Source organism: Sesamum indicum, linkage group LG2 (genome assembly GCF_026168435.1).
Source record: "Sesamum indicum cultivar Baizhima isolate 11 linkage group LG2, ASM2616843v1, whole genome shotgun sequence".
Taxonomy (NCBI): Eukaryota; Viridiplantae; Streptophyta; class Magnoliopsida; order Lamiales; family Pedaliaceae; genus Sesamum; species Sesamum indicum.
This window is the reverse complement of record NC_142658.1, coordinates 16,728,912-16,754,603: the sequence shown is the minus strand read 5'-3', so window position 1 is coordinate 16,754,603 and position 25,692 is coordinate 16,728,912. Positions and strand designations below refer to the sequence as shown.

At 33.6% G+C, this 25,692-nt stretch overlaps 2 protein-coding genes across 3 annotated transcripts; both read left to right on the top strand.

The window, feature by feature from the left end:
• Window positions 1-4,627: 4,627 nt before the first annotated feature.
• GATA26 (GATA transcription factor 26) lies at window positions 4,628-13,120 on the top strand. 2 transcript variants are annotated; one of them, XM_011071962.3, is made up of 8 exons: window positions 4,628-5,181; window positions 6,989-7,357; window positions 7,885-8,308; window positions 8,782-8,854; window positions 9,289-9,392; window positions 9,836-10,043; window positions 10,122-10,242; window positions 12,431-13,120. In XM_011071962.3, the coding sequence occupies exons 1-8, from the start codon at window positions 5,142-5,144 to the stop codon at window positions 12,736-12,738; spliced, it is 1,647 nt and encodes a 548-aa protein (XP_011070264.1). In that variant the 5' UTR covers window positions 4,628-5,141; the 3' UTR covers window positions 12,739-13,120. The 2 variants fall into 2 exon arrangements, with proteins under 2 accessions (XP_011070264.1, XP_088733860.1); XM_088877734.1 differs by lacking the exon at window positions 4,628-5,181 and adding an exon at window positions 5,735-6,529.
• Window positions 13,121-17,803: 4,683 nt separating this feature from the next.
• LOC105155962 (coiled-coil protein) lies at window positions 17,804-21,818 on the top strand. Its single transcript, XM_011071961.3, has 3 exons — window positions 17,804-18,014; window positions 18,412-18,989; window positions 21,275-21,818. The coding sequence occupies exons 1-3, from the start codon at window positions 17,837-17,839 to the stop codon at window positions 21,527-21,529; spliced, it is 1,011 nt and encodes a 336-aa protein (XP_011070263.1). The 5' UTR covers window positions 17,804-17,836; the 3' UTR covers window positions 21,530-21,818.
• Window positions 21,819-25,692: the final 3,874 nt, after the last annotated feature.

The window sequence follows — 25,692 nt, the reverse complement described above, 5'->3', positions numbered from 1 at the left end:
TAGAACTTTGTTTGATTTTATTTTAAAAAATTTGATTTTTTTTAATTCTATGTTATTTCAAATTCGTGTGATCGTATATTGTTGGGGTTTTTTTTTGTGAGATTAAATTATAAATTTCATAAAATTCATTGTATCACGTCTTTTTATATATATAAAAAATATTATAATATATCAATTTTTTTTAATACGAAAAACTATCATGAAAGATCTTGATGATCCAAGTATTTTTTTTTAAATTTTATCACGTCTTTTCACAAAAAAAATTATTATACAACATTATAATCCAAACACAGTTCATCCCATCGTTTTTTGGGGAATAACCCGATGATTCTGACTCAAAATTTTCTTACGAAAATCTTGTGTCGAATTTGAGATCATATCACATCTTTTCATAAAAATATATTATAAAATACATAAACCTGAATCATATTTTTATTTTTCACACAAAATCAATAGACGAACTAAATTCGTTTGAAAATATTTAAAAAAATTCTTTGGATTTTTGTTGATATATATATATATGGCTGTTTATATTGATATTTCATTTAAGTAGGTTATAAATAATTAAGTTAATTATGATGGATGTATATATGTTAGAATATTATCACTAAATGATTTTTTAATTTATCACTTTTTATTTTATTACTATGGAAGGACAAGGCTAACATTATTATTATAATAATGGAGAGAATTTGGCACTCACATGGCTTCAAGAAAAGTAAACCAGCATATCTTGTGAATCATGGAACAAACTCTATTTTTCTATTTTCCCTCATTTTTTTATCTTTTATTTTTCATTTAATCTTGGTCAAGATTAATTAGGTAAATGCATATGCTCAATTTGCCATCTCAACTTTGTGAAATTATATTTTGCCATTCGAACTATGTCTGTTTTTGCACTTTGGCATCTAAACTTTTTTTGTGTCAATTTGTCATATCAACTTTGTGAAATTTGCACTTTACTATATGTGATCGTTTTTTTGCTAATTTTTTGCCAGAAAAACATCACATATTGTGCATATGTGAGAAATATCACATCACATAATCCTTAAATATCACCTTGTGCACTGTATGTAATGTTTTTTTGACAAAAAACTTGGTGGAAAAATAGTTGTAAATGGCAAAATTCAAAATTTTGTATAGTTGAGATGGTAAATTAATACACCAAAAAATTTAAATGTCAAAGTGAAAAAACGGGGCATAGTTTGAATGAAAAAATATAATTTACCCTTTTTTGGGGTAAAGATAAGTTTCATTAAATATATATAAAAGAAATAAAAAAGTGCTACAACAATACAAGATATAATGCATAATGCTAAGTAACACCTCAGGGGATCTTCCAAATTCGAAATAGTACAACGGTATTAACAGTAAGGCGTTACTGTTAAATATTATCTTTTATGAGGATAAAATTTACTGTAAATACTAAACAGCTTTTACAGGACATAAGTCGTTCAAAAGAACGATATATTTGTAACTTTCCTCCCCATGTAGCAACTCTCATCATAAATGAGGGAAATTTTGGAAAAAAATTTATCCGGATCAGATTTGATCGAACCAAAACAAATACAAAGCAAGTGTATCACACTTGCTGTGTGGTTGTTACTTTTTTTGAATTGCACACCAATCACACTATAAAGTATTGCACTCACCGTATAACTGGTTCAAATTCGATCGAAACAGATCCAACCATTTTAAATAGAAAATCTATTGTTGGAAGTCATTGTTGCCTATTTTCAAATCGAGAAAAAAAGAAATCAAACGTAAAAGGGTCATTTTCTTATAATTGAAAAAGAAGATCACAATAATTTGGTGAAATATTTCTTGATTAAAGTGAATGGACTCAATTATTGTGGCATGTGAAAAACAATAAAGTTTACATTATATACACTTAGTGAAAAATAACTTATCAACTTCTCAAATTTACATAAATTTAACTGCCAAATTCATAGATTTTATATACTTTATTTTTATTTATAATATAATTTAAAGTATGAAAAATTATTCACTATATGCATGCACGTGCCACAATGAGTATAACAAAACAAATATATTGAGGCCATCCGAATAAAACGCCACGTAAATGAATATGTGAATGACCTCTTTCAATTCGATTTCGCACGTAATTATTCATTTTTTTTTAGAAAAAAACTTGAATGTCGATAAATTTATGGTTGTTTATCGTTGTTAAAAAAAAAAAAAAAACTCATATGTTCTTTTATAAATTATTATTTATTTATTTAAATTTAAATGTATATAGTAATTTATCTTTATTCAATAAATTTATATTTTTTTAAAAGTAATTAATTAGTTACGCAATTCATATTTATTTTTATATCGAATACAATATGTTATTATTCATTATTATTATACTAAATTTTAGATTATTTATCAACTAGTCATGCTTTTATATTATAAAATATTAAATTTATTTATATTTTATTAAAATATAATTTTCCTATACCTTAGCACGTACTAACTATTATATAAAGTGGTGATGTGGATAGGCCTGTCTGGAGTCTCAACCCTTATTCCTGCACATTGTTTTGCTAAATCAAACGGTAAAAAATAAGGTAAGTGCACGACACATCAGATGTGGGCCCACACATGAAATCAATCGGAGAGAGATCTATGGCTGGAAATGAGGCTGTGACGACCAATACAAAGAGGCTCAGGCACACTAAACCCATAGTATTATTTGAATATTAATGAGCATCATCTCACCCATCCTTTCATTTATCACCACAAAGAAAATAAGAATAAAAGAAGAGTAAAGCTCCAAATCAACTCTTTGTTTCTTTCTCCTCTTTGTTTGTTGCTCATTGAGTATGTGTGTGTGTGTTAATCCTCTCATTTGTTTTTTTTATTTAAAGTTATCTATTAGGTAAAATGGTTGTATGAAAATTTAATTTTTATCTTTTTTTTTTAGAATTTAAAATTATGTTTTCGTCTGAATCAAGTTTTTGATCACCTAGAAAAATTAAGAATTTCTTTTTATTGTATGTGAAGTAAAATGCTTTGGTTCCAGTCGCCACTATAATATTTGTTTATTTTCTTTGACAATCATATAATATAAATAAAATAAAATTATATTTGGATTGGAGAATTGGATTTGGATTTAAAGAAAGCGTACGGAGAGATGATTTCAAATGACTTCATATTTAAAAAAAAATAAAATTTATTTATATTCATAAATATAGCTTAAACTAAGACGATTTTCTCTATTTAAGGATAAGAAATTTGGAAGATTCAAAAAGTCTAGCGATGGACGAATTGAGTCTACTAGCTTATTAGTCCTTACTAAGAAGGAAAGACTGTAAAATTTTTTGTTAGACAAAGTGGGCTTGGCACATGATTTTTTATTAAATTGTTTTCGATCTAGTTAGCATCTGTAGAATACAGAATACACGGGACTAGAAGGGAGTTCACAAGTCTAAAGACTTTAAGGTAAGTTCGGGGATTAGACCTGGAGTGGTGAGCTAAACTAATTGCAAAATTAAACCTTTTCGATAGAATCGAACAATGTATATTTAGTGGGAGTTTTTGAATATCCAGTTGAAAATGAAATTCTCACACAGTGGAATTCTTTCTGAAAGGACCATGGTTGAACGGTTTCTGATAAGGGAAATCTCGAACCCTATTGGACTTGGTTCGAATGGAGTTTCACCAAAAGGATTTGAAATTCTTTTCAGCGCCCATCGAAAGCTTGTCATTGAGCATGTCAAACCTACATTCAAGGGCAAATACAATTTTTTATACCGTTTATCTCATTTTTAAATGATTAATATCGAAGTCAAAGGCTATTGAAATCACGTTTTGATAAAAGATATAATTCTTAGGTTCATGCTTATTGAAATCACTGTAACTCCTTTATTAATCTTAACAATGAGATCGATATAGAAATTTAGTTACTCTCTGTGTCGGGTATAATCAATTATGAAATTGTGTAACCAAACGACACAATTACTCTTTCAAAATTAATTATTTACACTCGATTATGCAATCAACGAACCAGATTGGATCTCAATATGAAATTACTGAAACAAATACAAAAAAATATTTGTTATTATAAATTTGAAAATCCTACTTTCAAATCCATCGATTCAAATACATCGTAACATTATGTAAAAAACTAAAATATTATTTTATTTCCTAAAATGAGCATAACTATTATTAATATTGTAATGTATATGAAAAGCAAAGTTATTCATTTCACTCTTGAAAACTTATATGTGGAATAAAGTTAGATTTTACTCTCAATAGTACCTTCAAAAATATTAAATAAAACAATAAAAATCTAACTAATAATTATTTTTTTAATTATTATTATTATTTAAAAATGAAAAATTGACCATGACATTCGGATTGCTTTATGTGAAGGGTTTGAAGAAAACAGATATACTGAAAAGTCTGTAGTCAAACACCACACAGATGAGAAAACAGTATTATTAAAAATAAATAAAAAAATTATTTTATTTTATTAAAAAAAATACAAATATAGTAAAAAAATAATTAAAAAATAAAAATTAGATCAGATTAATAAATATAATATTATTATTATTATTTATTATTAATATTGTAGAAAAAAAGAAAAGCTGAAAAACATTACTTAACACCCAATACAATACAATAGAAAACAAGAAAGAAGTCATATACAGAAACAAAACAACCCCTCTCTTCTCCCCTTTTTCCCATTTTCACCATCTCTTTCTCAACCATTTGTTCAGATTCCTTCAATGGTTTTTGCGCTTATTTCCATTTGATTGTATTGTATAGATACGCCCTGACCTTCATTGCTTGTACACACACAGTCTGCTGTTTTCAGTGGGTTTTTTCTGAGTATAAGAAGACAACTTTTTGTTGGGTTTTTGATTTCTTCTTCTTAATTTTTTTTTATTTTTATTTTTCTGGGTTTATTGCAGAAAAGCTTTAATACCCAGAAAGCATATGCTTTGGAAAGTGTAAAGGAATAGTCAAGCCTATTTTTATCTTACAAATTGTTTTCTTGAAAGGTTTTGATAATTTATATATATAGGGAAAACTGGTGTTTTTCAGCTTTTTTTTTTTATTCAATTTGTGGTGAATTTTTGTTGAATTTTGTGTAATTTTGATATTGGGGAAGAAAAAAGAAATTGAGAGAGATGGGAAAGCATGGACCTTGCTATCACTGTGGTGTTACAAGTGAGTTTTTTTTTTTTCCTTTGGTTTTTCAACTGTTTTTTCCCCCAAATGAATTATTGAAGGTATTATAGAAAAGATTAATTGAATTTTACAATTGGGTTTTGTTCAAAGCGTTTTGATATTGATTGATTAGTGGTTGAATGATATAAATGTTCATCCACTTGATTGTTTGGCTATTGAAGGGGATAAATGGGCAATGAACAAAACTAAGTTATATGGGCTGTTATGCTTCATCTTCTTGTGTTTTGTACTGGGTTTTTCTCATCCGGTTTCCTTTTTCTTCATTTGTATTCAAATTCTTACAGCTGCCACTAACCAAGAGTGTTTGATTTGCTATTCTGATCCTAATAAAATTGGTATTTCCTTGGTTTGCAAACCTTCTCTTGTTCCTCAGTGGATGACTACTACCTTTGACTCTCTCGAACCATTTTGTGTAAAAAGAAGAATGTAGCTGATGTTCATAAATATTCAAGTGGAATTAACTGTGTCTCTGATTCAATGAATCAATGCTTAATCATGTAATGGTTTGTTCTTAGCTTCTCCTGATCATGGGCTTACTCTTTCGTATATGCCTGCAAACCTCTAGCTTTCCAGCCCAATTTCATTCAATTATAATTGAGTGTCTAGATGGTCAAGCCTAGTTGAACTTTGAACTAGTGTGAGTGGCTTTTCCCATTTATGCATTTTGTTCAGGCGTGGTAACAGGCATTTCTATCTGTGAACTACCCAACGGTCTCTGAGTTTTGTCAAAATGTCACTGTAAAGTTTCTTTCCAGTTATAGTTTATCCTGGTCAACCTTTTCGAAAACTATAACATTTTTTCTTTCCGGAAGGCATTGTTGAGATCTGGAGCATGCACTAATAAACCATTCGTCCTTGGTTTTTTCAACCAAGTTCAAAGCCATGATGATGTTCAATCAGTAGCAATTCTTTTTCATTACTCTTGAACTCAGCTTTTTCTGAAATGCTCCTGTTTGATCATAAAAATAACTTCATATATTCCACTCTTACTCCTAGAAAAGAAGGAAGAGAAATTCATTTTTGTTACTCTTGAATTTCAGCCTTTTCTGAAATTCTCCTGTTTGATCATAAAAATAACTTCATATATTCCTATTTACTCCTGGAGAAGAAAAAGGGAGAAACTTGAGTTCGCATCAAATTTTGTGGGGACTTCCTCCTCTACTCAGTTCAAGTGTCAGGACTTACACGAACAATTTCATTCTGGATATTATTGATTGCTTTGGCTGCTGCTGCTTGAAGTAGTAACTGGCTTTCAGATAACTCTATTTTCCATCAGCATGTTATAGGATGTCCTACAGAGGAAGAGAAATTCAGCTTGTGTTAGTTGGTAAATGGTTGAAAGAACAAATACTTCAAAACAGAGATGATTTTCTAGTTGAACTGAAACAATTTTCAGGGTCTATGCTCTCATGGGAAATGTTTAAATGCATTTCTTGCTAGCTGAGCAGAATAGTTGAGTGCATTTTGGGGTCCACGAAGATAAGAGTGATAGCAATAATCCTCCCTTTCTTTTAGTTTTTTTTGGCTTTTTACCGGTAATGGACACATATACCTTCGTGTATTCAAATGAATAACAAAAGAACCATGTTTGCTGTATAAATATTAAGTGTTTTTTTCACTAATCTGTTGCTTATTGCACTTATAGTTTTGGACATATTGAGATTCTAGCATATAGCTCAGCTTGGCTGCTAGGATTGCCATGTAGATATATGAAAGAATGCTGATTCTGGTCAATCCTTCCTGATAATAAATCATTTGACTTGTTATAATTAAATGCGTGCAACAGGCACCCCTCTTTGGCGTAATGGGCCTCCAGAGAAACCAGTACTCTGCAATGCATGTGGATCTCGGTGGAGAACAAAGGGAACTCTTGCAAATTATACACCTCTACACGCTAGGGCTGAACCTGATGAGTTTGAGGACTATAAGGTTTCCAAGGTGAAAAGCATATCTATTAAGAACAAAGAGGGAAAGGTTCTCAAGAGGAAGTACGATAATGATACTACTGAATTTGGGGGAGGTCCTTCTGACTATAGCCAGGGGTTCCGTAAGGGGTTTGATGAAGATACTAGTAATCGGTCTAGTTCTGGTTCTGCTATATCGAACTCGGAGAGCTGTGCTCAATATGGCAGTGCTGATGCAAGTGATTTGACAGGTTTGTAGGATATCTCTTATGTTAACATATCTAGCACCATAGTTCCATAACCTTCATGAGGACCTTCTCATTGCCATTGTTTGAGAACTCCTAACTCTATTGATTTCTTTTTCTTTATCTTTTGAAAGGTCTGATGTGAATGCCATGTTGCATAGGCCATATGGAGTAGCATTTACTTTTGTTGGGAGCAAAATCTGAAAAATGGCTTACCAGATGAATGTAATCTGTGTTCACTTCGACATTTGCCAATTGCTTTTCCCGGGAATCATGTCAAAACTAATATATGAAATTCATATCTACCAACAAAGTGACTTATCTTATTGCTTTTTCCAGAACATGTGTTCAATGCCATGTTAAGCTCAATAAAGAAGCAACTTCCTCTTTTCCTGGACGGCATTTCCTGAGTTAATACTTTATGGTTTTTTTAATTGATGCTGAATGCAATCTTGTAGCTTATTGTTAAGCTCTTTCATAATCGAGCTTCTTGATAATCTGGATATTTTGTTGATTCATTCGTTATGTTACAGGTCCATCCCAACCCACCGTATGGGACACAATGGTGCCTTCCAGAAAGAGAACCTGTGTCACTCGTCCAAAGCCATCCCCAGTTGAGAAGCTTACCAAAGATCTTTATACAATATGGCATGAACAACAGTCATCATGCTTGTCTGCATCTTCAGAAGAGGAGTTGCTTCTTGAGAGTGACAAGCCAATAGGATCTGTAGAGTTTGGACATGGAAGTGTACTCATTCGGCATCCAAGCTCAATAGCTCGAGAAGAAGAATCAGAAGCTAGCTCCCTTTCGATTGATCACAAGCGACAAAGTTTGAATTCTCGACTGGTGGCTTTTCCTGGTCTTATTGAAGACAAAAGTGCTAATTTATCAAGTCAAGGAATTGATAAAATCAAGAGGCCTGCTAATCCAGGCATAGAGCAACAGCGCATCAGAAGGTACTTGTTATGTTAAGCATGCAGACAACTAGACTGATGAATTTTAAAAGAAGTTATCAAACTAAGCAATTTCTGAAGGGAGGACTTGTGATTCTAGATTAACCTGTACTTGAACACTCTCTGGCTCAGCGTGCCATAGCTATAGCATTAAGTGTTTTCTGCACAATACAACTTAGAAAGAAGAGACAGTTGCATGTATTGCAGTGTACAAGGAACAGGATTGACAACATGACTTGGCATCCCTTCACTTTGCCAGTTGTACCTGGCCATGAAATCATGACATAGATCATTGGCCTGGTAACTTGAGAGTGATCGTAACCACTCAGCTTAATAGGAGACTGTTGTAGCTGCAGCAAATGATAGCTTATTTCTTTTTGTTGTTCTTTTCTTTGTTTTTATCTGATAATGTGTTTTGGAGTTTTGTAGTTCTGTATGTTTGTCTGTTGGATTGATGTTTGCTTGTTCAATTTCAGAGACAAGGATCAACTAGAGAAATTACAGATTATGGCACATCATAATTCACCGCTATGTTACATAGACCTTCAAGTAAGTTTCCATACATATGTTCTTTTGATATCCCATAAACAGTATTTTATGATCTAGTATCATATGATATAAAACTTGATGCCAAAATCCTGAGAATAGAACTTTTGTCACTAGGGAGACAAGTGCTTATCTTTTTATTTGGATCATAACCGCGACTGTTGAAGCAGAAATCTCGACGTTCTTGGGCTTTCCCTCACTCTTCCATTATATTCTATCAATTTACTAGCTTGTCCGCTAAGTAAGAACTTCATTTTCAGTGGTGAATGTGAAGGAATATTGTTTCCTGTGCCTGCTATTTAATTAATCAATTTGCCACTGATTGTCATCTGAATTTTACTAACTTTTGCAAATCTTTCTCGATTACTAATCTTGAACATGAATGTAATGCTAGAAGCTTTTGTATTTTGTTATTATCCATATCTGTGTTTATGCAGGATGTTCTGAATTTTGACAACTTCGCGAGTCATTTAACAAATGAAGAACGGCAGCAGTTGCTGAAGCTTTTACCTTCTGTGGATACTTTGGAAGCGCCAGACAGGTGCGCCTTATTCTTTTGTAGCTTACCACAGTCAACCATGGAGAATGTAGTTGCTCGGTAAATGGTTACTTTATCTTTGAATGCAGAATGGTTTCTAACTAAGCATATTACTTTGTCTTGAAAAAGAATTGAGGTTGTGTTTGGATTGATGGATTTGAAACCTATGATAATAAACCCATTAACTTGTAAGGTTAATTTAATGTTACAAAGACTTTCAAATCCTTCACTTCTCAATTTGAACTATAACTAGTAGTAGGATTACGATGAATTTTAATTTGGAATTGTTTGAAATTCTTTATTTAAATCCTCTGATCACATCCAAATGGAGCCTGATAATGCTTTCCATTAAATCTATCTAGCTGGATGGTTAACAAAAAAGATGTCACTTGAAACTATAGATTATTAAGCTCTGAGAAGCTAACAGATTGTTGTATGCTTAGCAGGGGCTCAGTTTCGATTTCCAATATTAGAAGCATGTTTGATAGCCCCCAGTTCAAGGAGAATTTGTTGTCCTTCCAAAAACTTCTTGCAGCTGGACTTTTTGACAACTCTTTGTCCGACCTCAAGATAGAAGATTGTAAGTTTCTGAAGAAATTTGTTTTGTGCAATTTGACGAAATCAAAGTGGGTGGAACAGTATAAAGCCTTTAAGGTTAGTAGCAGAACTTTCGGTGCATCTTGAACCAGCACACTTCTTGAACTAAACTATAACTGAATCCTGATTTTCCAGGAATCAAAAGGCAAAAACATCATGAACGAGTCAGAAGTTGCGGGAGAGTCCAACACACTTGCAACTGATTCTTCACTGAGTGTAAAAAAACCACGAGAAGGACTGCACCGGAAATTATCAGGTAAAGTGTGAAGGGCACTCCTCCCTGAAATCTGTAGGCATTCTACTTATGATTGGGTGTAGTTTAGCTGGTAATACTTTTTAGATGACTGAATCACCCTTAAGCAAACTGAATCTCGAACCTAGATAGCAGGAGCTTGCATATGCATGTGAGATAGGATGTTCTAAGCATGATATCAAGCAACTATCTACATCCATAATCCAGATAACAATCTCAATTCGATTGATATATTGGTACTATTTTACACTTTCCCGTTCACAAGGATTAGAACATAGCCATTTTAAACTGGTCATAGCCTTACATGAAGTTCTTTGAGATTGTCAATTTCTTTCTCTTTATATTAATGAGTATTCTTTATTGTGCTAATATTCTGCCACATATTACAAAGCTGATGACAGCTTTCTTTATTGTACTCCTCATTTTGACCACAAAATTTTAACTATGAACAAATGCGGTAAATCTTTTTTCCTGATGGTGGCTGTTTAGACTATCCTTCCCAATTATTTCCAATGGATATGATTGTGGATTATCCTCTCATATTCTTTCGTCCAATTCTTTTGCTCAGCCAGCTTATTTGTTATTTCAACATTTAATTGTGTAGAAGGCAATTGAATCATTACTTTCCGACCTGTAATGTTTTGTCTCTAATTATTTGGAGCTCAATAAGGTTAACACCTACACCTTCTCCGAAATAGCTAGCCTAAGTACATTTTACTCCTCTGAGAATTGCACTTAAACCGTCTTAAAAGTGCTCCTGTTACAATCGTACCCCTATTAGGGTGTGGGGCGTTAACAAAAAAATTAGTGAGCTTTCTATTTTGTCTGCCAGCCAATGGTGCTTAAATTTTATTGACTAAAATACCCGTGCTTATGGTTTGAAATTTGTAAAGGTGTAAATATAATATATATAAGTTGGAAAGGGTTAAATGTAGTCAAGTGCTTTTTTGGATTTATAGCAGTTGAAAATAAATAAATCAGTCGTTGCCGGTGATCCTTTGCCTTTCTATATATATCGTTTCTTGCACCTATCATATTTAAATGTCTTGTGCAGCTGCTGCTTCTAGTGTTGTAATGTTGAAATATAAAAAAGAGAAGTATTTACAAAGGCAATGTTGAAAAGGATGAGTGTTCTTAGATGGGTACACATCTCAAAGAGTTGTTCTACTCTTGGTCTATAACTTATTGGCAATAAAACTAACGACACTAGTGATTTCCATGCTCCGCCTCGTAAACTTTTTTTCAAAGTAATATTAACCACCGTAGGAATTGAATCATTTATTGCCTCAATAAATCTATACATCTAAGAAAACAATATATGTTATTTTTGTGTTATAAAGACAAAATACGAACATTATATATATAATATATTTATACATCCATCATCAGTTTCAAAAACCAAAATGCAATCCTATTAGTAAAACCATCACAAACACCCTTTTAGAATTATAGAAACGTTACAAAGACACCCTTTAGATTATACAAGCAAATCACATGATAATTAATTAGATATACACTAACAAGGATGCACTAATTGCTTGTGTGCACACTTAATAGAAATGAATATAATGAAAGAAACAAAATCTAAATGATGTTTATTCTGCCTATCCGTCTTAAAAGTTTACAGATTTTCCTGACCATATCCTCCAAACATTGTTTTAAAACATTGAAAAAGAAAATCTCTACAAAGGCAACCCTTTAATTAGATAAACATAACAAATCCACCCTCCCACAATATAAACTTTACCAATACTTCTAGTGGTAGATCTGTCACTTGAGTAACTTACTTTTTTTAAATCTTTTACTTCTTAAATCAAGGATGAGACAGGAATTCCCCATTTCCTCTTCCGTTTACAAACGGAGCATTTTTTAGAAGATTTTTGTTGAACTTTCTAAAGTTATAGTGGTTTAGGATTAGTGGCTCATAACAACCTTATCCTGTGAATGATTGCTGTCATTGAATACTCATGGATGTGAGTGAAGACTAAAATTATGATAAATTGAAGTGCAATGTTGTCATGCTCATAGCATCAGCAAGAGCCAGTCAGTTTTCCTCCTTGTCAACTTTCTTTAGGTATCTATATATATTCAATTGAGCGTAATGCAGAATTTGAAATTCATGGACAATCAAGATTAGCCAGCTTTCTTATTTCACCGTGTAGGAATCATGCCTAACAGTGTTATATTTCAGGAGATAATGCGACAATGGGGAGCCCCAGAAGAATAATCATGACACCAAACTATGATCAGAAGGAACTAATAGATAAGGGGTGCTCTTTCTTCAGCCCAAAACGACTCTTTTCATCTCATAACGATGATAGCTCCCAGGTGCTGGATTCCACCCACTTTGCTGATGAAAGTTCCGAACAGGATTTGCTGCTTGATGTGCCATCCAACGGCTCCTTCCCACAAGCCGAACTACTACTCCCAAGTTCGAGCTTTGGTGCGCAAGCAAGCACTAGTAGTAGTTCAGTATATCCGAATTTTGTCCGTCCCTGATACTGATGGCAGCTATCAAACCCTCTTTATTCCTTTCTTCACCAGCTCTGTTTTTGGTACGCTTCAGTAACAAGCCTGGTGATCTTGCTCTCATTTTATTTTGCTTTTATCTATTGCCAGAAATAGGAGTCCAAAGATGAGGTTTGATGGTTGCCTTCTTTCCTCTCTTTCCCTTGAGGCACGTGAAAAAAGGGATTGCAAGGGATGCAACTACCTGGCTTTTGCCTTTTCCTTTTCCTTCTTTGTATAGATTGAGAAAAGATTGTTAAATAGCTTGAAGGGAGGAAAGATAGTAGTTTTTGAGGTTCCATGTGATCTTGATGTGCTTACAAGTTACACGACTATGGGCCTAGTTGGAATTAATATGGTATCGTTTGTCGAATTCACTTCCTTTCAAGTTTGCCTTTTAAGAAATATATCCTTTCATACCTCTGAGATCTAAATGTATGAACTGAAAACATGTGGTGGTTCAACGCTACAATTATTCGTTGGATCACGATAATACAACCGAAGATGGAAGGTACACTGAATTTCTTCTGATTTCTAAGGTTCTTGAGTCGGAGTAGGAGGTGTCGATTCAATGACTGAGAGTATTGTTGTGGCATCGATTCAACACATATATGCAGTGCACGTATCTAGTTACAGTCCCCTAATGATTGCATATAGCTCTGCATACACGTTATTTGTTTCCCCTATGTAGTTGTAGTAGGCTAAGAGAACCTTACGTGCATGATCAAGAAATACTTCTCCAGTCTCCAGCGATGCCCGGGTTTCCTTGCGAGGCACTATTACAGTTTAGTTTGATCTAAGTTGTGGTTTGGGCGTTGCTGGGCAACCATCTTCGGCCTCGGTTGTTTAGGTGGTAGAAATCTAAAATCTTAATTCAGCGACGCATAAACTTCGATGCCACTGATGATAACTGAATGCGAAATATGACTTGCATGATTATTTTGTACAATGTTTATGTGTGGCTGAATCAACAGATTATTTTGTACATGTATTTATGTGTTGATTATTTTGTGCATTAGTAGTAATTTATGTGTGGTTGATAACTGATAAATCTCAAATAATGCAAAATAACAGATTTCTATACATTAAACATGATTATTTTGTACATTAGTAGTAAAACTCAACAAATTTCTATGGTTGTTCTGTGCGTATTTTGTGAGGGTCTCGATAAAATTGTTTCCTAACAAAATATTTACATATGTATGATGAAATTAGGTAGGAGGTGTTTTATCGTAAATCAAGGTGTTTCAAATGGTCTTCCAATCATTAGTTTGGTTTCCCGCATTCTCTTATTAAGTATTAGGACGTCTTTTTTTTTTTGGTGAAAAATCTTTTCCTGCAATAACGAGTGAGGTTTCGATAGCTTTGTTAGGAAAAATTTCATGTTTTGTTGTATAAATTCTTGAACCTAAATCTATATAAGTTGCAAAATATTCTGATTTATATTGCTCATATAACATACCCATAAATATATATAGAAAAAGAACTAGTCATTGAATTCTTATGGTAATGTCGCTTAAACTGAATTTCATATCGTTACATTTTCTTTCCCATGGTTTATGATATTTTGGAAAACTCAACTCCAAAGTCATACTCCCATTTTCTTATCCTGCAACTATATTTTCGTATATACCAACAATAGGTTGCTGCAAATGATATAAATCAAATACAACTTGAATTTATTTTCAGCCTTTGCGGCATCTAAGTTTCATATTATCAACCCTAATTTCCTAAGGAGTTAAAGTTTTTAGCAATTGAGTCCTCTAATAATATCTTCTGAAAAGGACATTATACTAAATTCAGTTTAAAGCTATGTGTTCGGTTTAAAACTGAGTGATCCTTTATTACGATATCAACACCCCTAATTTGGGGTATCCTACCCAGATCTGGTGTTATAACCTCAGCAAATTTCTTAAAAATTCTAAAAATCTCGATATACTATTTCCTAATAAACAAATCAAAATAATGCGAATTGAAAATGACATAAGCAATTCTATATGTTATAGAATATGGTCTATTTCATTCATTCATAAGATCTTCTTTGTTAAGATCATGATTAAGGGTCAAGATTCGAATGAAATCTTGGTCAGTTTGGTTGTATGTAAGTCTAGGAAATATAAAACATTAATTTACCTGCATACAATTTTTTTTGTTATTTTTTCAAGACATCCATCTTTTAAATTATTAATTCTTCTATCAATTATTGATAAATGTATTTTTGAATCAATCTCTTCTTTAAAAGTTGCTTTAATTATTATTTCAATATTTTCTATGTGGATTCATTTCATAGTAACAACTACTTCTTTTCTAAACTTACTTAATTTTTCAAAAACTTCTTCCTTAGGAATAAATTGCATTGCCATCACATTACCGATAAGTTCATTGAAATGGGAAACTCACATGTACTTACTTTAAAGATTATGTGATGCTTTCTTTGATTTAATCCTATTTGGTTGAGGACTCTATCAATCCCTCTAATCCTAAATACATCGTATTAGAGTCTTGATGCATGATTTTGTTTATTGTTTTGTTTGACACGTCATTTTTTAAAAGAATCATGACAGACTTTAAGAGGTTTGAAGCCTTACCCTTCGGTGTAATTATTCTGACTCGATTGAAGATCCATTCGAATCAGTCTCTGTTTCCTCCTCATAAATGCATTCATATGAAGGAAGGTCTTCGAATTGATATATGGGTACTAAATCGCCATAGTAGACTCTATCTAGAATATTGTTTATGTCTTCAAATTTTCATAATTCACCATGTTTCTCAGGGTAGTTTGGAGATATATGTCATTTTACTCCATATGTCCAACAGTTGTAGTCCTTAAAACTTGGCTCTAGTACGGGCTCTTCTGAAGTTCTCTTTGTAGGGATTTTTCTTGTGGATCTCATGTTTGTTCATCTAAATACTTGACATGAAGCTCTCATTGGTCTTATTTTCTTTTCAAATTTATATGATTTGGCCTTTAATTTGGACTATGATGATCTCCTTCGGAGAGAGGATTTTTCTAGGGTATGAGTTACTGTTCTCCTTCTTCCTCTTTCATGGCTCGCTTGGTTCCCCTATAATTGTTGGAAAGTCATTATTATCCCAACAGGGAGGAGTTCTTTTAATCTTACCGCTCCATCTTTTCATGTTCTTTTGATGGATGCTTGATAATACCAATCATTTAGTTTGTTCTTTTAGGAATAACATTCTCCTTGCTACTAAATCCAACCTCCTTTAGGTACTTTGTATGATTGATTAACATTTCTCTCCATGGACTGTAGATCTTTGCAAAGAATATAATAGGGTAGCTACTTCTGTTGCTACTCCATTTTGAAGAATACTTGTGAAATCAATAGATATACTCATACACTAAACAAATATTTCTCAATTTGAGGCTGAAGAGAGTTTGTGTGTACTCTCTAGCATTCTCAGCTCTGCTTCCTTTGAAGAATCCATCTACAATTTAATGTATCTTAATAAGTCTTCCTAGTCTTTCAGTGATTGTGCTTTTAAACTCTCCTACTAGGATATTTGTTGTGGTGTCTTCAGGGATATTATCTCATCCGACCTTCACAAAACCCTCCAAGCTTACCTCTAATAGTCGCATGAAGTTCTCTTTATCGAGTTCTAATATGATTTCTAATATCTTCATGGCTGCAATCCATTCATCTATTAGCTTATTGATGTTTCGGAAGTCGATAACATCCAGGTTAAAAATATATTGCCATAAGTATGCAAGAGTTGGAGTATTGTCCTTGCCCAGAGTGTTTTCTCTAGCACTCTTTTTGGGTTTCGTCCTGAATTTTCTCTTAATCTGGTTTCCACGAACATCAGGTGACGTTTGGTGTGGAAATCGGTACTTTCTCTGATCCAATGAAGGATAATTTGAACATGTACTTCCCTCCAGTAGTAGTGCTGGAGAAACTTTGTTGGTTTGAAAATTGACCAAATCCAGAATCCCAGGTTAGAAAAAGGATTCCGTTAACTCCTGTAGATCTGATAGATCCACCCTCGGTACCTCCGTTATTTTATAGATATGATGGCTTTCAGGATTAGATCTTTTCTTGTCTTCAGTTTCGGTATCTCGGCTGCCTTTCCCTTTTGGTATAGAAGAGGTTCTGGTCCAAAGGTGTCTCTGATACGCTCTTGATGAGATCTTGATGTTTCAGGGGTGTTCCTTTGGCTTCTCTTTACATCTGTGACTTTGGGTTTTACATTTTTAAGATCTTTGTGTAGATCTGGAAGGATATTAAGGATATCGTCCATCTTTTGGCTCAAAAGATTTATTTTCGTAAGTAAATGGATTAACCTATGTCTATAATCTTAAACGGCCTTTTGAATTTCTGGTCTTAAGAGATTTTTTAGATATTCAGCTCAAGTTCTTTGCAGTTAGTTCCTCTAACAATTATTTTTAGAATTATAGATTTTCGTAAATTTACCCTGTGCCGTTTCTCCTAGCTGGTATTCTACCATGGATTTCGATGAAATGTAAGTGCCTCAACGCACTCCCTAATAGTATCTGTCGGATCTAGTAATTTCACAAACCATTCTTCTCTTTCTTCTTCCGTGAGAAGATCCAAGTCGTCCTTTTCGAATTCTTGTAATTTTCAAAAGCTTTCGTTCGATTCCATACTTTTGAAAAATCTCTTCTATTAGTGGTAAAAATATCTAATATAATATGTATTTTTTCAATAAACTTGAGCTCTAATACCATTCTCTGCGATCATTAGTTATAAGATGTTGAATAAGGATATGGACTAAAATTACTCTTTGAAAAGTTGTAAGGGATAAAATTGTCCAAAATTTCACCCGTAGACTAAAATTACGCAATTTTAAAGTTATCAAACTAAAATTAAAATGAGTAAATTTAATGGACTAAAATTAATAGCAGACAAATTTAAAGGACTAAACGAATATTTTTCCCTAACAATAATTTAAAATGAATGGGTTCTATTTAACAGTGGGAGAATATCAAGTACCAAATATTCAAAAAAGATATACTTAAAGTACTGAAATTGCAAATTCTCCGAATATGCACACACGTACATATATATACAAATGTGAATTAGATTGAAAGAGAGGCTAAAGAAATTTGGAGATGGCGAAATTGGGTTCTACAATAAGCAGCGAAGCCAAGGAAAGCATAACGCAGAGGTTGTCTTTGATGGAGGACTTGTATTTTCCTCTCAAGGTACAACCCTCGGCTGCCGCTAATCCTTCCCACAGGAAGTCCCTCCTTCTCGACCTCCTTTCTACGGATGCCGCCGTCTTTTTGGGTATCTTTTGTCCACTCAATCTAGCTCGCAGTATGATTGATTTATTCATTGTTTCTTTTTACTGTTTTCGCCTTTTTTTTTCCCTCCTGAAATGATTCGGCTCCTTCTTTAAATTACTTCATTTTTCGACTGCTGCCATGCTTTGAGAAGTTTGAATTTGCTTGTTTTTGTTCCTGTGGGTGTTCACTCTTTGCTGGAGATGTCCCTTAAATATTGACACAGAGTTTCCTTCTGTATTTATGCGCATTTATATGGTAGGACCCTAGTAGTTTGTGTGCTTTATGGAAGCGATGTAGCTATAGTTCAATGGAACATGCTCACAAGAAAGCAGACACCCGTTCGGGAGTACTCTGATTTGGGCCTAATTTGGTATTTTAATTTACGATGATAAATCCAGAGCGTTATGGATCGAAATTATCGCTTGAGGAACTCAATCAATTTGATGTGTTGAAAGACGACTATGAAATCAACTGGCACTTAAATCACCTCCGAAGTGTAATCAACCCGACAGCAGAGGAGAGGAAGTCTAAGTTGGCAAAGATCAAGAATCGGAGGTTGGCATATATGGATAAGCTGATGCTGGATGGACATTATTTTTCAGAAGATGCAATGAGAGAAAGAGAACCGTATTTACATCACGAGTATGTTGGAAAATTTCAGGATCCAAGTGGGAGGAGCATGGCTAGGCCTGGGGAACGATGGTCTGAGACACTTATGAGACGATCAGAAGAGGCCATCTTGGTGGAGAAGATCAGAGGGGAACAACAAAGGTTGGGTGTGGCTCAGAGTGATTGGGTCTGCAATGAAACCGAAAGGCAAGAGGAAGAGGAGGAGGAGGAAGAAGAAGAGGAGGAGGAAGAAGAAGAGGATGAGGAAGATGAAAGTGAAGCACAGAATTCGGTGGAGAAGCAGACAGAGGAAGATGTGGAAGGTAGGGCACTTGGCCTCCCTATTAGAAGCTCCCAGACTATTGAGGTAAAATATGTTTTTTCTCAGCATTTTATATTGCATTGGCACAATTGTATGCTCTTCCTTTCCCGAAAATGCTTTACCCTTTCCTTTTTGATTAGTATATAACTGGTCTGCTGAGTTCCTTCAACCACTGGTAGTAACAAAATTAGGTGTCATGTTACATTGCTCCTTCAGAACATTGTTTTACCTAACATGGGTGGAATATTTGCATGTGGAGTTGAAGTCTTTCATATTGTTTAAATCTGGCTGCTGTAGCAACCTTGCTTTCTGGAAAACTGAATTATCGTTTGTGAATGAATTAATTTTATCAATTGATATCTTCTTTAGGTTAACTAACACTGATTTACTTCTGACACTTGCATCTGCATAGTTTATACAACTGCCATAGATCCTCCTGAGAGCATTAAGAAAATTGCAGTTGCAGTACCAAAAGCTTCACTTGACATGGCATCTTGGTGTTCTTCTTTTGTTTTATGCATTCAGAGTGTGACGTGAGAATAAACATGTCACCTAAATGGGAAGTCGGAATAATTTGGATTCATATGATAATCTTTGGACGTATAAGCTAACCTTTTGTGCTGAACCTCTGGAACTATCAAATGTATTTGTGGCTTCTTCAATTAGTGCATCTCCGTTTCTAAAAATTTAAGATCAGATACAGGTACCCTTTAGTCCCATTGATGATGCTAGATGTACGTGCCTGTTTTTGTCTCAAGAAGACGTAATTCAGATTCATTTTGTCTCATTCGATGATATTCTCTTTTATTACATTCGGAGTTACATCTGATTTAGACGAATGCATCTGCAAATTGTGACTTTGATGACCTCTACCAGAATCAGCAAGTCTTATTAAGGGAAATATTATTTAAAATAAAAAAACGTCTGAAATATTCATTGACCTACAGAATCTCTAGGGTCAAGGTTGATTAAATGCAATAATGGTAAAATCATTATTTTAAAATCAACATGTGGAAACCAGACTGCTTATCAACGACCTGCATAATTGACTGATCATGGGTCATAGATTCAACCATTAGGTCAACTGTGATAGAATTTTGATATCATAATATGTCACAAATATATTAGGGTTGAATACACTTTATCCCTGAAGTATGCTTGTGTTTGCATTCAAACCCTAAAGTATGAAAGATAACAAAAAAGCCCCCATAGCAAAATAATTTGGCGTTGATAAGACAAAAGTGCACTTCCCACTTACCCTTTGTACTTTCCATTTCACTCCCTAAAATATGTTTTATCACAAAATTTCCCGCAAAAACTACTTTTAGTGATTTTCAATTTTTACTCAATCTTTTATTTAAAAATTAATGTTTGAAACTTTTAACTTTTTATAAATTATATCATACAAAAAATATTTACAAGGTCAATATAAGGAACTATTTTTTTGAAAGTAAATTATTAATGTAAACTAATACCCATAAAATATGCGTAACTCATGATGTAGCTATATATATTATGCATATCATTTGATAGAAATAAGACTTAATGTTGTATTAAATTATATATTTTATATTCAATAACATGTACAAATATTTTAATATATCATACGATTACTCACAAAATTATAGAATATTATATATTAATTATATCTACAGATTTGTATATTTTATAGAACATGTATATGTTCAATATACTATTTTAAAAATGCTCAATAAATATAACAATTCAAAGCATAAATTATGTAAATATTTGAACAGTTACATAAAAAATATGATGATTGTAAGCTTAAAATGTTTACACAGATTTCTATACTAATTATAAAAGTCATAAAATTTGACTAATATTTATTTTAGATAAAAAAATTATAATAATTCAAATTATGTTTTAGGGAATGATTGTAATAGTAAGGGCTGTTTCGTCCTAAAAGTTTTGATCCATGTTATCCGGGTATTTTTGTCACGTTTTATACTTTAAGGGGTGAATGCAACTGCATATTTTAGGAGTGGAAATGTATGTTACCCAATATATTACTATATATTCTAGGAGATGTCTGCCCTTTGTGCTGTCTCATTCAAACTTCTTTTGTGTGGCTAGTCATGTGGCAACATTCCAGTAGTCTGCAAATCGAGTCTCAAGCCACACTTGCTATATTTTGTGCAGAAAAAGTTATAGGATACGTGCTGTATTTTAGAGTTTGACATTTTTAGGGAAACCTTTCTATGTTGTAATAGATTGTGCTTTTATCTTCAGCCTTTCCAAAACAAAATGAAGAAGATACATTGTTATAAAGATTGTTTTTTGAGTATGTATTTGGTATGTTTTCTCTCTAGGTGCAACAGGATGACCATGGTGGCAACAATCAGCAGTTCATAGCTGTAGAACCGTCGGGGCATGACAGTTTGTCCTCGGAGGAAATGCAAGATCGTATGGACCAGTTCATGTACATAATGCAGCAAAAGTTCTTATCAGGAGAAGATCATCAGCATCTGGACTACTCGAAAATTGATGAAGATGAGACCTTAGATGATCACTGGATGAAAGAAGCAAATCAGGATGCTGAAGAGAAGTATTTTGATGATATCTGAGAGTAACATGTAACATGAACATATATATGCTCAGAATTTTCTCTCTGAACTGTAACTTCCTTGTTTCTGTAATCATTTATAGTTTTGCTTTTGCTTTTGTTATCAGTTTGCCTCAATTGGGAGCTCATTTTGTATATCCTGCTGACAAAGGTGAATAGCAGTGCTGGTCAAGTCGAATGAGGAATAGTCATTCCCGGAGACAGCAACTAAACAATTTTGTTGTTTACACTTCATTTTGTCTATAATCTCGAGTTCTATATCTAGGTTAATATTAAATCAGAATTTTGAAGTTGGCATCCCATGTGATTTAGATATCTATCTTGCTCCACAAATTCAAGAATTCTTTTCCCATAATCAAGGCACTTCATATAGAGATGGCAACAGGGCGGAACTGGAGTGGGTTTGTCCGGACCTGAGACCCGCCCCACCCCAATAGGGCCATCCCACCTCTTTAAAACCCCGACCTTGACCCATTGCCCTGCCCTGTTTTGCGTCACCCCTCCTGTTTCGTCTTGTCCCGTAAAAAATAATTTAATTAATGAATTAATTGAATAAATTGTGAAATTAAAGATGAAATTAAAAAAATTATATTTTGGTTTTTATTCTTGATTTTGTATCTTATATGAGTGTCTCAAATTATATATTAAAAATAACCATTATTTTAGATGTAGATAATTTTAATAAGATAGTTTTCAATTTAAAATAAATTGTATAACACAAAGCATGCGCTCATTTAAATTATTAATCTTCTCATTAAGTAATATCATTTTATGATCTAAACTCAATTATATAATACAAAGAATATATTCAACTAATATTTTCTTTTTTTTAATAAGTAATATCAATTTATATTTAAATATATTAACATAGTTTTAAATTTAAAAGGAACTGCACTAAGACAAAGTATGCATTCATCTAAATTATTAATTTTCTCATCAAGTAATATCGTTCTACAGTTCACAATAAATTATATAATACAAAGAATACATTCAACTAATATTTTATTATTTTATTTATAATATTAGTTTATATTTAAATACTTTAACATAGTTTTCAATTTAAAATGAATTGTATAAGACAAAGTATATGTTCATTTAAATTATTAATTTTCATCAAGTAATATTATTTTACGATCTACAATAAATTATTTAGTACAAAGAATACATTCAACTAATATTTTATTTTTTAATAAATAACACCACAAAAAAGGTGGAATTTTTTTTGTAACGGCCACTTGGCCGTTCCAATACACACGACCTTTGTAACAATTTTGTAATGGATTGACCATGCGGACGCCATTGAGGGGGTAATAATAATGCAATTATTTTGTAACGGACGTAACCTTACAAATGCCATTACAAAATTTATGTGTGCCTAAAACCATTACAATTTGTAGGGCGTTACTAATTTGCTATGATTTTTATAACGGCTAGTTATAATTGTAACGGTTTTTTGGTGAAATAAGGAGCCGTTATAAAGGCAGTGGCAAAAATCATTGAAAAACATACAGAAAAGCGGTAATACAAAAACCGTGACATTAGAGACGGATTTTTTTTGTAATGGCTGTTACAAAAGCCATTACAAAATAACGACTATATTTTCTACCGACTAGTTTTAAAGGGCTATATTGGGAGTTCCAAAGGCCATTACAAAAGCTGCTACAAAAAAATCTTACATATTCATTACATTTAATTTCATTTCATTGTTGTAAAAATTCTTATACTAACCACACACATTCTCAACACTCTAATTTTCGTACATATACATTTAATTAGCTTGTAGATTATTACTTGAATTTTGGACCGTCAATTAGTGTTGATCATCACTTAAGTTGGTTAACCAGGTAATAGAGACTAACTTAACACTTTATTGTGTTTAATTAAATTAATTGTAGTTTATTTATTTTATTTTTATAATTTTTTATTAATCTTATATCATGTTAATTATATGTATTCTCCTAAATAGTGTAGTGTAATATTTATAAATTTATAGGTCGTCAAGTTAGAAAATTAATTAGATATATATATTTAAGCGTGAATACAGTGATATATATCATCATGTTATGAGAATCGAGGAGATGGATGTATAATAAGAACTTCCAAGGGAGGACATATTTACACCGGAGTTTGAGGATGGATTTAAAACTTGCATAGAACGGCAAAGGGTCAGCATGGATATATGGATGGAGATAAAATTAGGTGCCCTTGTCGAAAATGCAAAAACACAAAGTTTAGAACACGCGAAGATGTCAGTTATCACTTGTGTATGCGAGGGTTTATGCCAGAATATTATAATAGAACTTCATGGTGAGAATAGGGTGCAGGAGTACTTTGAGGCTGTAACTGTTCTTTTAGTGCCGGAGGAGCAAACTCCAACTACCCATGTCGAGTTGTAAAATTCATATTAGGGTGGTGAATAACATATGGATTGAGCTCAGAGGAAGGTTTTTGATGCAGCTGGACCGAGTTATTTTTCTTCTTCTCACGATGGTGTGCTTGATGATGGTACGTGGTCATGTCCTGTTGATGCCGGTTCTAGTTCATATTATTATGGGGTGGCCCCTATGATTATGAGTCAGGATTGGCAAACCGTTTTTACAATGTAGTGCATGTTGGAGACCGGCTACTATGAACCGGTTGCACCCAATCTAAATTGATATCTGTTGTTGAGTTGGTGGATATCAAGGTGGACGACCATATTTCTAAGCGATCATGTGATCGAATATCCCAGTGGTCTAATAAACTATTGCCCCCAGGTCACACCCTGCCAAGAAATTACTACAGCATGAAGAAGTTAATAAAGGTTTGGGTTTACCCGTTCAGAAGATCAATGCATATAAGAATAGTTGCATGTTGTACTGGAAGGATGACATCAATTTGGAGTACTGCAAGTTTTGTGAAGACGCTAGGTACAAGCCGACCTGAGGGTGAGACCCACGCCGCAAGAAGTCCCCGTATGTCGTCCTTAGGTACCTGCCACTTACTTCCAATCTGCAGAGGTTGTATTTTTCGAGGGCAACTGTCAAGCACATGACATGGCATGCACCACATCAAACGGGGGAGGGGTCAATTGTCATCCATCTGATATCGAGGCTTGGAAGCATTTTGACTGGACGTATCCCGATTTTAGAGAAGAGCTGCGTAATGTTCGGCTGGGCTTTTGCACAGACAGTTTTGTGCCTCACGGTCAGTACGGTCATACTTATTCATGTTGGCCCGTTGTCATTACACCGTACAATCTCTTCCTTAATATGTGCATAGGTTTTGAATACATATTTTTGACGATGGTAATCTCTGGCCCTTCTAATCCGAAGCATTTGAGCGATGTGTACTGTAATCGTTCATTAAAGAATTGCTGCAATTGTGGCATGTGGGCGTACGAAAGAACGGCAATGCCACAGACAACGCATTCATCATGCGGGTGGCACTGATGTGGACTGTGAACAACCTACTCGCCTATGGGATGGCGTCTGGGTGGAGTACCGCTGATGTTATGGGTTGTTCAATTTGTATGGATGACACATGGACATTCTATTTGCAGAATGGTAGGAAGGCGTGGTACTTTGACTGCCACAAATAGTTTCTCTCTGAGCACCACCCCTACCGAAGGAACAAGAAAACCTTCACGAAGAATCATGTAGAATATAAGGTTGCACATCCGAGAGTGATAGGAAACCAAATCCTGGATTGGGTTGCAAACATTAGTCCTATAGTCAAAATATCGTTGACACTCCCTTCCGATTATGGGAGCGACCACAAGTGGATGAAAAAATATCATCTTTTAGGATTTTCCATACTGGGCAACGCATCTGATCTGACACAATCTTGATGTTATGCACATTGAGAAAAATATATTTGACAATATATTCAACACAATCATGGACATTAAGGGAAAGACAAAAGATAATTTGAATGCACGCAAGAATTTGAAGATCATCTGTAATCGCCCGGAGCTTGAGTTGGATGAACGTAGACCGAACATTATGCCTAAAGCAGTCTATGCTCTGATGAAGGAGCAGAAGAGGGGGATATGTGAATGGATTTGTGGCCTTAAGTTTCCTGATGGCTACGCGTCTAACCTTGCCCGTTGCGTTGACATGACGAAATTGCATATGCATGATGAGGAGCCATTACTGCTATCTATCATGTAGAACTTGATCCCAA